At 36.8% G+C, this 14,991-nt stretch overlaps 1 protein-coding gene across 22 annotated transcripts in view; it reads left to right on the top strand.

Moving 5' to 3' along the window:
- plecb (plectin b) overlaps window positions 1-14,991 on the top strand; it is a 108,581-nt gene that overhangs the window by 54,989 nt on the left and 38,601 nt on the right. For 2 of the 22 annotated variants that reach the window (XM_047810962.1, XM_047810958.1), the window contains exon 1: window positions 4,945-5,099. The exons of 17 other annotated variants lie outside the window; for them this stretch is intronic. In XM_047810962.1, the coding sequence (XP_047666918.1) occupies window positions 5,084-5,099 (16 nt within the window). In that variant the 5' untranslated portion in view covers window positions 4,945-5,083. Of the gene's footprint in view, window positions 1-4,944; window positions 5,100-10,152; window positions 10,253-14,991 lie in introns of those variants that run through there. 3 more of the 22 variants (XM_047810961.1, XM_047810952.1, XM_047810950.1) reach the window with 3 other exon arrangements.

Raw genomic sequence — 14,991 nt, 5'->3', positions numbered from 1 at the left:
AATGAAGTGCTGCTTCCAATTGATGTTCAGTTTAAAATGGGTGTGTATATGGAGTTGCCTGCAGAGTTTAGAACTGATATACAAAATTCTGATGAGTGAATCAAGTGAATTGAATCTTTTTAAGCTTATTATGGTCAACACTTTGTAATACTCTTGTGCTTACTAAAGATTTTCACAATCAACCTGTTTTGCTAGTTTCAAGTATTCCAATGGATATAAAGAGCATTTCATAAAATGTTTTCCTGGCACTTATCCATACCACATCCACACCCAAAAATATCATGTTGATGAATTAGTTTATTGCTTGCTGTGTGATTTATAGTTATATCTCAACAATAGTAAAAAATAAAAATAAATTAAAAAAAAAAAAGAAAATAAAAATTAATAAAATTAATAATAAAAAAAAAAGTCATTTAATTTTAATTGAAAAGGGCTGAAAGATATTTGCAGCTCTAAACGTTGTGCAGGAATCTCTTCCTACTTTTTGTGTGTCCCATACCGGAAATGACCCAACCCTTTACTCATCCAGAGAAAGGTATTAAGTCCTCCAGCTTTGCTCTGCTGTGAGATAATCAGTGCACAGGAGAGTATTGTGCTTTCAGCAATCTTTTGCCCTGTTTTAGGAAACTTGTGTGTTTGGTCCCGACCTGTGGTCTATAATCAGAGGTTTCTGTTTTCCATTTTCAAAATCAGCCATGCAGGATATCTTGCTTCTGTTGTACCCAATGCATAAAGTGTACACATTCTCCCATGCAGAGCATGCAATACATTGTACAATAGACATTTCTGGAATGTGCTCTCCCTGCTGATTTTGCTATTGTTGCCTTCATTGTCATAAGCATTTAAATGTGTTACATACTGTAGGGTCTTTGCACATTTAAATTTTAGTGTAAATATGGCTAAAGGTGTGTACCTACATGATTATGGGTGGGGTAAAATGTTTGCAATGACAGGAAGCTGTAATAGATGGCCTATTACTATGGGTGTGTTTTTTGCTGTTACACGTAGTGTTGGTCAGGAATTCAAAGCACTGCACCACTTTCTTATTGTTGGGTATTAATGTTACAGGTGGAGATTTTTTAATCATTCAATATGTTGCACACATTGTCTGCTTCATAAAAAAAGCGTCACTATATAAACCTTAGTAACTGTCTGCTGCCCCCTACTGCTTCATCACAATTGTCTGCAGCCATGTGGTGACATTATTTTAGCTTGTGTTATTTTAGCTTGTATTTTATTTTGTGCATGTGTGAGCTGAAGTGTTTGGAAACATTTCAGTTTTTGAGGTGAGCATAGCTTCCATTTTAAGTCTGTGGAGTTAGTCAGATTACATTCCATTTAGTTTAATTAGTTTATAAAATATATGGAAAATAGGCCCAGTTTTAATCATGGCACATGGATAATATTGTTCATCAACAGGAAATGTTAGTAACCACATGCAGTTATTTCCATGGAGTCACCCTTATATTTGCTTTTCCTTCCCTGTTTTCAAAAAAAAAATCCTCCAGAGTACTGTAGATCAGCTTGATTTTTAAAAGCGAAGTTAGCATCGATTCAACCACCACACACAACTGCATCAAAACACTGTAATGCAGATCCCCCACTGGTGTTAAGCAATGCAGAAAATGAAAGTGGTTTAAGATAGTTCCTCATTGTGTGTCCTGTGTGCCAGCCTGCTTTGTGTACAGTGTAATCTCAGGCAGACCTGCAATTTGACTGCCAATGTGCAAACTGAGAACCAGCGTCTCGGTGTCATTGTCATTTCTCAGATATGCCATTTTGTTTTCCAGCGGCAGCCCACTCTCTAAATTCCTGAATGTTTATAATTCTGTCTAATATCCAGAAGTTGGCAGAATGTCACTCTTTTATTCTTTCATGACACATGATTGTGGTTTAGGGAGTGAGTCATCCATGGCTGAACTGAGAGACGCAAATATGAGCCTGACCTTTAAGAAGTTGTGTACTATCCTGCACACTATCAATAGCTTGTCCACTGACTACACAGCAATGAGCTTCTAAAGTCTGTCAACACATTTGTTTTGCTGTCAACATAAGTGTTTGTGTGACTTAAATCCTGCGGAGAAAACCTGTTAACATATTATGACTTGTTCAGTCAAGAAAAAATATACCAGTACTTGATTTCCTAGTAGATGAAATAATTGTTCTTATTTGTTGTTGTGTACTTGTGGATAGCAAGTCCGTTATTTAATAAATGTCTATGAGACAGGGCTGTCATGATTTAATTATAGTGCATAATGCAGTGTAATAAGTATATGCTAGCATGTGTTTCAGGCTATCATTTTATTCAATCGGAATGCTTTTTGATTTTGAGTTCATCTTCTAAAGCAATTTGTAATCTATTGAGTGCTTTAAATTTGTTTAGTCTGCAAATTTATTTATGCCACAGAGAAATGATATGATAAAACATCTTTGTTGTTGTCACTCGCCGTTCATTCATGACTTTAAGCTTTTGGAGGAGACGTTGGGTTTCTGCTTTTATCATTCAATGAAAATTGAGCTTTGGTAGAGGGATGTCTTTATATAATAGACAAAAGGCTTTTTACCAACAGGTAACTCATACCTCCAGGCAAGTATCTGGTAATGTGAGAATCTACTCATGGCTCCCTAGATGAATAGGAGTGTTTTTTATATTAAATTAAATTTCCTATTTTCTTTGTGATAAATAGATGAGAAATAGATGTATTAGCTTGCTTTAGGCCCTAGAGTGGGCATCACCAAATGGCGGACCGCGGCCCGGATCCGGACCGAGTGACGGGTCTGCCCGGACCCGTTAAAATTCTAATATTATCATATTAAGCATCTCCTTATTATAATATAATATTATAAGATTATATAAGCTCTTTGATATTAATAAAAAGATAAATCTTTTGTTCATGCACAGTTAATCTCGTTATTACGACCGGAGCGTCATCAAAAGCCAAGCCAAAAATAGATTGTTTCTGTTCCATACTCCAGAGCAGAAGGTGGCAGTAATGCACCTAATTACGCTGGCAGGACAATTAAGATTCAAACTGCTGGCAGGACAGTTACATGCCCATTTCTCTCACTAGGAACGGAAGGTGGAAAGGGAGTAAGGAGAGGTGGAAAGGAGAGAGGGAAAAGGGAGCTGCTCAAAGCTCTGCACTTTTCTTTTATTCAGTAAATTCTGCCCTGTTCTATTTTACTTGAAATGTTTTTTTTTGCCTAAAGTTCCTGTGTTATCAATATAGTTAATGTTTAAAAAAGGGGCAGCTCAAAAGTCTTTTGTTTAATTTTTTTTCTTAAAGATTAAAAGCACTTTTATTTTATTCAGAAGATTCTGAATGTTTTATATTACTTGAAATATAGGCCCTAAGTTCAGGCTGCTCAAAGCTGTGTTTTCACTTTTTATTTATTTTATTCAGAAGAAATTCAGTGTCTGTTGTCTGTTACTTGACATGTAGTAAAGACAACTACAGTATTGTTTCCTATTCAAGTGCCATACAAATTCAGACTTTGAAAACACTTGAAAATTATATATAAATGTATGTGCGTTATTGATTTTATTAACATGAGGGTACACTATTTTAAGTGACAATATAAGATTCGGACCTTTGCTGGGAGGAAATTTTAGTAACTGGTCCTCTGTGAATTTTAATTGAATACCCCTGCCCTAGAGTCTAGGGTCACCAGCTCGTTTCTGAGCTTGGAACACTTGTAATGTCTGAGTGGAATTTCTGCACATGTTCTTTCTGTATCTCTGTGGGTTTCCTTTGGGTTCTTTGGTTTCCTTCACCTTCCATAAACATGGCAGTAGGAACCTTGGTAAATTGCCCCTAGGTATGAGTGTGCTGTGTGCCCTGTGGTGGACTGGTATCTTTTTCTGAGTATATGCCCGCCTCACACTGGGTGTTCTCGGGACAGGTTCTGGATCCACATCGACCCTTACCAGGATAAAGCTCTTACTGGGGATGAATAAATTAATTATCTTTGTGCATATTTTAACCTAGCTAAGCTGAAAACTATTTATAGTTTATCATGTGGCTCTGAAGGAATGAACAGTGCATGAAAATGCTATTTAATGAATGCTACTTTAATTTTCAGCATAATTCTGATCTAAGTTGAGCCTTGGAGTTGTAGCCCATTTAAGTATATAGTGCTGGAGTAGCATAAACATTAAGAAGATAATGGTTGGTAAAATGAGCAGTCTTTCAGCACCATTGTTTACAGTGCCATATGTTGGTTTTAGAGTGCTATAAAGCATGCTATATTTAGGGTGTGTTTTGCATGATGGGAGGTTTCCTAGGCATCAGGGTGTCCTGTGAGAGAGACAGGGATTTCTAAGCATCTCTGGCATTCCAGCATTGCTTCTCTCATTAGAGCAAATAGACACTTACAATGATGGAAAAGTTATGATTAAAAGTGCTGCTGATTTAAAATAACATAAAAGAGAAAGTGTTTATGGCACCTTTTATACAGCATGTGTATATTTCAGACTAAGGGATAACATCAAACAAGTCTTTTTTTTCCTTCTTAGTATTGCTTAATGGCTGATACAGACATTAAATAGGTTATATGATATCATAAGCCTTGGAACATAAACAGAGCAAAAATAAGATAATCCTATCTGATGGATAGATTCATTCCAGATCAGGTTTCCTGGTTCGGATAATCATAGTAAAGCTGGTGATCTGTGACCTAATCTCACAGAATAACTCTATTATCCACTAAGGACAGGCTGATCTCTCTTTGGTCTTCTGAAGCCATGTGGGCACAGTTTCATCAGTTTCTATCTCTGCCACCATGAGCACTTCAGTGATATTTATATCTACAGCAAGCACTAACACCATGCTGGCTCCTACTGGCTCCTTGGACACATGCCCAGCCCTCTGCCCACCCCCCAAGGCCTCTAGCTGCCCCTCCCACCTAATGGCAAAGCCACCAGGGAGCAAGCTGACATATCCAAGCAGCAGGCACAGGCTGTCAAAATTAAGAAGGGGAGAAACAAGGCAGCACAGACCAAACAAACTGGAGCCTCTTCCCTTTCCCTCATTCCCCCAGTCCTGCTCTCCTCGTCCTCCTCTCCCTCCACACAGCCTGCTCCATGAAGGTCATACCTGGTAGGTTAGCACAACTGGACTGCTGTCCACGTTTGTCTGTGTGTCCATATATTTGTGTGTGTTTTTGCCAAACCCAGCGAGTTGATTGTTGTTACGGTCAAGGGTGGAGGGGAAATGCATGCTCGCATCAGCATGACCTTCAGGCAGCCAGACTGAAATTCTATTCCATATTTAAACCCATCCATACTATGCGAGACTAGAATTACATGTGACATTTCAAGGCTTTTTCCGTTCTGAAATTCTTTATTTGATGCTAATGACTTCCCACTTCATGCTGCATGGAGCTAGAAAAGAGGCGATGCTCTCAAACAAGCTTGACTGGCAGTGTTTGTATTGACAAAGCTTGGTGGAGCATCGTGTGGGAGCATCTGTAAATCTCAGCCAGCTATGATTGTGCTTTGAAGAAAGTTGATTGCATATGGCATGAAAATGCTTCCACTTGTTTTAACCTTTAAGAACCTGTATACTCATTTTGTCAGAATTAGTTGTGATAAGTTTTTTTAAAGCTGCTATTGGTCTAGGTAGAGGGGAGGCCAGTGTTTGTTTTGATTTATATCAAGCTACATGGTTGTGCAATATCAGGAACATAATCTTCAACTGGAGCTGTAGAAAACAACATAGCATATGAATCTTTGCTTTTTGATGTTTTTCGGACTGTCTTATACTTTATACTTATCGGCTTGCAGCTCAGATCATTGAGGTTTATGATGATCCGAATATTAGTAGTTTTTACTCAAGCAGGAATCTGTTTTATCATCAAGACCAGCAGTTTATCTGACTTTGTGTGTACAGATGAATTTTTAGTAGGTGTGGTAAGGATTCTTCCCAGTACAGACATCTTGTCGATTAAGACCAGAAAAAGTCAGATGGGAGGGTTTCTTTTAGAAAGGGGTGTGTAAATGCCAAGCAGGAACATATCTTTACCAGAATAAAAAAGATTGAGCTGTTTTATTTTCACTTTGAGCTTTTTAATGTAGCCCCACCCCTGATCTTTTTGGTGCTCATGTTGTCCCCCAGTGTCCTTTCACCTGTTGCTGCCTGACTCATCTCAGTGCTAATGCTAGATAGTCCCTTTGAGATCTTTGTTCCCCACCATGGTGCTTTGAACAACAACAGCCCCATAGCTGTTTACCACTGGAGGTTTCTGCCAAAGACTAATGCACTTTGTTACTAAGGATAAACTTCCCTTATTTGTGTATTTCTGTACCCTTGAATGAACCACTTTTAGACCCTATATATATTTTAGTAATTATTACCTTATGAATGTGGTTTACATTTAGACTTTGCTCTGATTACAGTCCAAATATGTGCTTTTTAAGAGATATACTATATTCAGGTTTTCCAGATTGTATATGAAAGGTACAACTGAATAAAAAGTACAGGATGGAGAGTGTAGGAAGATGTAAATGATGAGGGAGTGACTGCTCCCAGCTTTGTATATGCAATTCCCATCAGCTTTGTAGAATCTAAAAATTCTGAATAAAGTGTAAAATTGCAATTTCTATTTCTCGCTCACGAGCAAGTCAGAGGTTACGATGGCAGGGAAAACCTCACTGAGATGATCTGAGGAAGAATCGTTGAGATTAACCAGAGGAACTCTTCCTCATCTGGGTGACGCTGGATAGTGATCATAAATAATGTGCTAATGTTGTGTGTCCTAAGATGTGTGTTTATGTCATCTAGCTTTCACATTGCGGATCTATGTGCACTTGAGGTTATCAGCGATATATTCTGCTTTGGAGTGTTTGGAGCACAGGTTAGTGTTCTTATAACACTGTGGTCTGTCACGTTACAAACTGTAGTGACTCTTTGGGAATGGCATTTTGTGTACTTTCTCACACACACCTTTACATGTCAGCTGAATATAAATAAATCTGTTCTAGAATCTGTTCTTGATACATGTAGTAAAATTGTAGATCTCTCCCTCTATCCCGCTACCCCTCTCCCTCTCTCCCTCCCCATTCCCCCTAGCTCACAGACGGTAATCTATTAACTGACCCCTGCTTGTGGCAGTCAGTGAGAAATGAGATGACTTTTCTTTTATAAATCTGCACTTCATACCTCAGCAATGTGGGGTTTTCCATTTTAAAGATTCTTGAAAAAACAGTTTGATTTCTGTTTCGGTCTCCCGTTTCAGTGAAAAAGAAACTGTGCTCAGGGACAATCCATGTAACTTGATGACTGTCCTAACAGCTCATATTCACATGAGAACAGGAATCATATTACGGAAGCATCAGCACTCGTCATTGGCTTTAGTGCCATTGTCTGTTACTATCATAGCTGTATCTTGAAGAATCTGGATGGAGCAAGACATAAAAGTGCACAGCAAAACCGAACACTCTTAAGAAATGTTAAAATTTTAACTTGCTTTACTCAGTCAACCTGCCACATTGGACCAATTGCATGACTTGTGACAAAAGTGAAGTGCATGTGCAGTTATTTATTATTATTTAGTTTATTTGCATTTTGCATTTTCTGGTAACAGACAGTTCTGTTTTTCTTAAGATATAGAACACTTTATAACACTTTCAATTGTATATTGTGAGCAAAGGCCTTTTCAGCGGCCATATAGTAACTTATTAATCCATATGGTTACTTAGAAGAATGAGCAGAGACGTATATTTGCAGAGATTAGTGGTACACAGTGTTAATGCTAAAGTCTAATCACTGAGCAAGAAGAAAGCAGTCCCATGAACAATGTGTTTTATTAGGTGTGCTTTTCTCAAGCACTCAAGAACAAAAGTGGCTAGGAACATACAGTACTTTGACGGCCACAACTTTTTCTGTGACTGGCTTAAATTACGAACATAGAGATTTACAGATCTGTGTTTATTAGTCTGTCCAAGGAGAAGTCTTAAAATGTTAAAATTTTTTAGGTTCCAGGTTTTTTTACACACACACAAGATGTCTACACTATTTAAATGTAAAATTGATCATTTATTAATAATTAAGGTTACACCGGTATACATGTTTTCAACAATCTCTACTTTTTTTTTATTATATTCTTACTTTGCTGTTAAGAAGAGTTTACACCACTTTGAATGAATATACTGTACCTCTATAATGCAGATTTTTGGAATAATGATATCTTTTTGCAAGTCTTTATATATCTCGAGCATGAAGGCTGTAGACACGTAAATAAAATCTCTATGTAGGGCTTCAATACAACTGTTTATTAACTGGTTACTGTTTACAACTGTTAATTAAACCAGACAGCCTTTTGTACAGCATGATCAATTGCCTGGAAAAGCTACTATTGCCTCTAGAGACATGTGTGGAGAGATTATAAGATGAGCCTTGTTGTAGTTTGTCATTTTCCACAGCCCATTACATGGCCACTTGCATCCTTTGTTTATCTAACAGTCACACACAAACTCAGCAAAAATGTTGACAAAAAATTATAAAAATCCATTTAGTAGTCTAGATCATGAAATCAACTTTTTTTTTTAACCTTGCCCAAATGGCAGAGGCAGCACAGATCTGTGCGATACCTGACTCTGTGTGGTGATTCATAGCTTGCATCATAGTTTGATAAGCATCATGTAAAGCTATTGCAATAGCTTTACATGATGCTTATCAAACAATGACTTATGGCTGTAGATCAGCAGGTACACGGAGTAGTTCTTCAGACTTTTTACCATCCTTTCTTTTTGATTACTTCACCATTTCATAGATGATCTTAAAAATTTAACTTTAACCCTTGATTATTTGTTTTCTGCAATATCGTGCTTATAGTTATATATAAATAATCTCTCATGCACCAATCCTAGTCCACCAGACCTGCACTAAGCTGTACAGCACACATTGTCTAACACACTTTTGTTCACTATGGGTTGAGATCTCATTATTATAAAAAAATTTTTTCTTGGGTCTAATAATTTTGAGCTTACTTTTTTACGTTTGACAGTAGTAGTAATTATTGTTTCATAGAAACATCTGCCGCAGAGTTGCGATAAAACTGTCAACACTGTGCTGCCAGGCAAGATTCCTGTGTCCAGCAAACAAAAAAACAAGCACATACCAGCATAAATTTTTTTTCACACATTCTCTCCACATACCTCTGTCTTTGTCTCTGTCCATCAGTCTGTCTCTCTCTGTCTCTGGCTGGGTGAAAAGTTATGAAATTTCAGCCTGCAAACCCTAAATTACTTAAATTTAGTAATAAAGTTATGTAACATTTAGCAAGAAAGTTTTTCATCAATATCCAGACACAGATAGAGATTTTATTTTATTAATTATGACCACATTTAATTATATATACTTATTAATAGGTTGCATCTGAATGCGTTTTTCAAAATCTACATGAAATTTTTACTTTAATACCTGATGTCCTTGATAAACAAGATATTATACCTTCACATTTAGTTGTAAAACATTAAATTAATTTAACAATTATTTAAACTACATTATATCATATACATATATTGGTTCAGCCACACAAACACCTTTCACGCAGTTCTGTTACCTGGCCTTCAATCTTCACAGCAGCTAATTTAGTTTATTATGTATAATATAGCTAGCCGAAGTATAACCTTTCTGCTGCACTAAAGTCACCTGGCAAAACGTTTTGTAGGTTTATTTTTTCAAATTTCTTTCATGGATCAGTGGATGTAGACATCTAAAAACTGACTTATTGATGAATGTTACTTAAGTCTTACTCGACTTAATCTGAAACTTTAAATGGATCTCAGAGTTTGGAGCTTTCAAATACCACAGAGAAGAAAATATCCCACAGTCATTTCTGAACACGAAATGACAGATTCAAACTTATAATACTAAGGACGCAAATTGATGACATTTGAAATGATTGAACAATTTAATATCAATTATTCATTAAGTTTTTATGTAATGAAATTTTCTGGTTGATATGAGTCAAAAATTTAGACAGCAGTTTTGAGAGATTCTCCTGCTGTTATACTACTGGACGATTATGTTTATTATCTTCCACTGACGCATGTAAGGGCGTGTGTGTACTTCCGTATCGAGCTTGGTAGAACACAGAACAATGAAAAAGAAAGTCTCTTGACATTCATGCACTGCTAAACTATTAGAAGTGTGTGGTATCGAAATGTTTTATGAACGACAGAATTATTTGCATGAGATAAGCTATGGAGAGAGATCTGCATTTTTATATAACAAAATGTGTTGCGCAGGTAAGGTATGGCTCCTTTCATTATTTTGGGCATTGGGAGGGTTCTAAGGAGGAGTTTGCTTTAAGAGTGATTTTTCTGCACGTCTGGGAGTTACGGTACAAGCACAGCTTTACAGGTTAAAGGTAAATGGTGCATCATTAACTTGTGAGTCAGTTTTACGGCTGTGCGTGTGTTTATTTTATGGGCTTTGCTAAAGTTACACAAAAAGGTTTAACCTGAGTTTTCACTGAAAATGCCATTGACTTGATCCAGCAGTTTGTGCAGGAAAGGATTTTATTATTATTATTATTATTATTATTATTATTATTATTATTATTATTATTATTATTATTATTATTATTATTATTTGCTTATTTTGTTTTATTTCCCATCAGTAGCAGTCATAATAATGCAAATAATTATTTTAGATTTGGAATCATTACAAACTATGATGAGTAAATAGCTTAACCATTAACCCATAAAGCATTCTATGTATTATTCATGTCACTGGCGTTTACTGTTTAGTGTTTGCTCTGTGTCCTTAATCCTGGTCGGCAGGCCTTGTTCATTAGCTGGTAATGACACACAAATAGTTTTTGCTCTTTCGTTTTGTCAACCCTTTTCGGAACTTTGAAATATAACAGCTTTTCAAAGTAGTGGTTGCTACAAGCTGGCTTTGTTATTTTATATGCTGCATATTATTGGTTTAATAATAAAGGTTAAATAGCATCAGTGCTGGTAGTTGGTAGTGGTTGTGTTTTGTGTTTTCTCGCCATCTAGTGATGGATTTATGAAATTTCATTAGTGTCTTAAGTTCAATCAATGTTGAGTAGATGTTCAAATATCAAAATGATAGCAGTCAGATATCAGATTATAATTTGTGTAATTTAATCACATTTTGGGTTTGGGTTCATTTGATCAACCCATCATCAATCTGAATAAAATTTAATAACAATATGTGGAAAAATTGAACAAAAACTCTTTTCTAATTAGGGTGAAATTGACAATTCAGAGATAACTTTAACAATGGGGAGAAAATAAAAAATCCATGATAGTGGATAAAACTCGACTTGAGTTGCAACACTGAGTGTTTTGTGCTCCGGTAACAGTTTTACATTTTTTATTTTTTTTTTTATTTTTAATCTCCCTGTAATTTTACTCGTTCTGTAGTCAATTCATTCATTCATTCATTCATTCATACATACATACATACATACATCTTTAGTAACAGCTTTATCCTGGTAAGTAAATCTGGACGCTATTCCAGGAACACTGTATGTGAAGTGTTGATACACAGTGTTGGTTGTATCCTTTTTTTTTTTTTTTCTTCTTCCCGGTTGTGTCTTTCTGACACACTGCTTGTGGCACACTGCCTTTTAACTATGTGTCTCAGGATGTTCTTAACAATTATGTCCTCTAGAGGGCGACAGCAGATAAAGTATAGTTTGTACTTTGTTGTTTCTATAATCTTGAGATTCTGTGTGTGGAATGATCTGGAACCTAAAGCTTGACACATCAGATTTTCCCTGCAAACTGTAAGATGAGTCTTTTGAGATCCCGGCAGCTGGTGCCGACACATGCTTCATCCTCAAATCCTGTTTTAATGCAACATTGCCATTTGATCTGTGGATTTAGGTCACTATAAATAAGAAAGGAACATGAGTCATCACAATGGCTCCTGAGAAGAGAAGGTGGAGGACAGATGCACTCCATGAAGGACAGCAATGTAGTTTATTTTATTCCGTTTGTAATGTATTGTAGCGATCTGAGACACAAACGGGTTTCACTATTACTTCCCTTTAATTCTAAAAGGAATTCATAGAAATTGTAGTGTGAAGGGTTTGAACATTCCTCTTAGTCTAGGAGTGGCAGCTCAGCACACGCCCTCACAAGCAGAGATAACAGTAAAAGAGTCAGAGAACGAGTTAGGATAGGATTCACCTGTGTTGGAGTAAGGATTGTGTTACACCCTGCACAGGAATGTGAAGGCTACCATTTTATAGTCTCCCTCCTACCAAACGTGTTATGTTTCATCACATTATTCATTAGGGATTAGTCTGATTAGAATTTACCCAGGAAAAAAAAAAGATTATATAATAGCTAATAATAATAGTATGCGTTTGATTTAAACCACTAGTAAAACAGTTCAGCCTTTTTGTTTTTTCATATGAGAGATTCCTATTTTATCAATTTATATATTCTCATTTGTTATATTACAGATGTGCTTTTAGCCCTTAATCGGTTTAGGGTTATAAAATGTTTATGCTGTATTGTTGAGTTAGTTTAGTGACATAAAAAGAAACCAAGCTGTACATTTCCTTGTCTCTGGAGTGGTATACTACTGTATTCTGTACTATACTATACCAAACCATAGCCAGCTAGTGTTCCATATTGTACAGTGTTCAATACATAATGGACCACCCCTCCTCAATGTCAAGGAAAAGTTCAGTTAATCCCTTTACTTCTCAAAGTGTAGTCTGTTTATTTGGTAGCCCTTTTCTGCTGCTTTACATTCAAGCTGGAGTACTGTAACACTGCGCATGACTGAAAAAATAACAGAGTGGGATTTTCTTATTTCCCAACCGCACAAATTGAATGATGTACATGGAAGACACTGTGAGATGGAATAGCCAAACTAAATGCTCGCATGAAAGACTTTATTGTTGAAAAGACCCGTCTGGTCTAGAAGTAGCATAATAAGCACTTTTGCATCGTGTAATGGGACGTTTCTTCTGCATGCCATTGCAGAAATGGTCCGCTGACCAACTTCTTCCACAGTCTCTGTGTGAATCCATTGGTGAAGGCTGTCTTTGGCTGGAGAGCCTTTCGTGCCTCTCTGTCACATCCCTGAGGACTGAATGAAGGTTCAGTGGAATCGCCGTGTGAAACAGTAATGGAGTTATTGAGTTCTGAAAGATTTGCCTTAGCTAGTTTAGCTTAGCTTTCTGGTGTCTCTGCAATTTCAGGCCTGGAGGTCAATATTTTATCTTTTTTTGTTTGTTTGTTTGTTTTAGGCCTAATAGATGATCATCCAAGAAACAAGAAATTGTTTTTTGTCGTTCAATTGTGAAAAATATTTTAAAATCTGTGTCTTGTCGTGTATGATCTCAGTGATGATTCACCAGAGCTTGTGATGATTAATCATCTGCTCAACCTGACGATCTCGTGAGCGAGATGATGAGGTCTCTCTTGGTGTGTGTGAATGGGTGTGGAACCTTTACGGGGAGACACTTGCATATAGTGACTCTTACAGATGCTGTGGGACAAAGGGATACATGTATAGAAGGAATAATAAAAACAATCTCTATCTGTATTTTATATATATATCCATAAAGCTGTGATTGAAGTGACTATTCTTACAGATGATTCCCAATTTAAAGTGGCATTGTGTGGCATTTGTCTCTGAATGTCAGAATAATAGTCAGAAAAAAGAACATAGCTTAAATTTGTGTAATCACCCTATTGAACCGGTGATGGTGCTGTTGTACATAAACAGCCAGTGCTTCATAGATCACTAACACCTTTATGTTTAATCTTGAGTTAATTGGGATATTCTGTACTTGTTACCTAGTAGAGGGATTTAATTCATGATAGGCTTACATAATGATGACATTATAGATGTTTGATCTGTTAAGCCACCAACTCCATTATAGCAGCAGAGCGCTATCGCTTCTGGGGATAATGTTTGAATTTCTTTTGCCACTCCTTAATTCCTTCACTTGTAGGGACACATGTGTGTAAGTTCTAAAGTCATTAGTTAAGGTGTGTTCCTCCACGTCTGGTGCAGAGCGCCTGAATATTATAAAATAAACACATGCATGTACCATGCAGCAGTCAAGTCTGAACAGGTAAAGTAATAGGTTGTGTCTTTGTTGTTTGAAATGCTAGGACGTTGTCACTTGGAAAAAGGATCATAATTCAGCAGCTCTATATCAATGCTGCATTGGGTCACTCCAGTGGCATGTACTACAGTATTTTATGATGAACAACCGGTGTTGTAGTCTATGTTGATAAGACATCCTGTTTGCTTAATGCTTCAGGTTTTATAGACCTGTGTAGGAAGATGTTAAAAGCTAATGCAGGATCTTTTAGCTTTCTGGATTTTGAATAAAAAAAAGCTAAAATTAGAGTAAGTCTAATAGTGACCAGTCTCTCATACAGGAAGGCTTGTAGTTTCTTGTTATAGTGATGGAAAATGTGTACAAATTTAGGTAGGGGAAGATTTCTGTAGAAATACTTGGAACTGTGCGTATGAGTAATTCTTCATGCTTTTACCCCTTTTATGCGGGCAGATACATTTCCATGTTACTCGCATAGATGCTGGTGGTGTGTATGGGTGCTTGAGGCTTGTATGGGGTGGGTAAATGACTAACTGTACCATCCTGTCGACACCTGAATGCCACTCCTTTTCCTCCACCCTTCCTGGCAACATGAGTAAGCCATGAAGTAACATTCCAGATAAATTAGTAATTGTTATAGGAGTTTATACTTGTGCTTATATTTATTTTCTAAGTTCATTTCAATTCATTCAGGTTTTAAAAATCTATGCCAAAAATATTCACTGTGGCTCTCAGTCCAGTGCAACTTTCTTCTTAATCTCCTTTAATGCCTTATTTTCATGCACCTAATGTTTAAGGTGTGTATACAGTGTAAATGTGGGTGGTACATGAGGCATGCTGGTATTGTAACCACACCTTGAGATCTAGGTCTCTAGTCCCTCCCTCTTTTCCTGTCCTGGCAGAGCAACTGGCCAGGCAAAG

This window comes from Tachysurus fulvidraco, chromosome 3, assembly GCF_022655615.1.
Source record: "Tachysurus fulvidraco isolate hzauxx_2018 chromosome 3, HZAU_PFXX_2.0, whole genome shotgun sequence".
Classification (NCBI taxonomy): domain Eukaryota; kingdom Metazoa; phylum Chordata; class Actinopteri; order Siluriformes; family Bagridae; genus Tachysurus; species Tachysurus fulvidraco.
The sequence above is the reverse complement of the archived record's forward strand: the minus strand, read 5'-3'. Positions and strand labels throughout refer to the sequence as shown.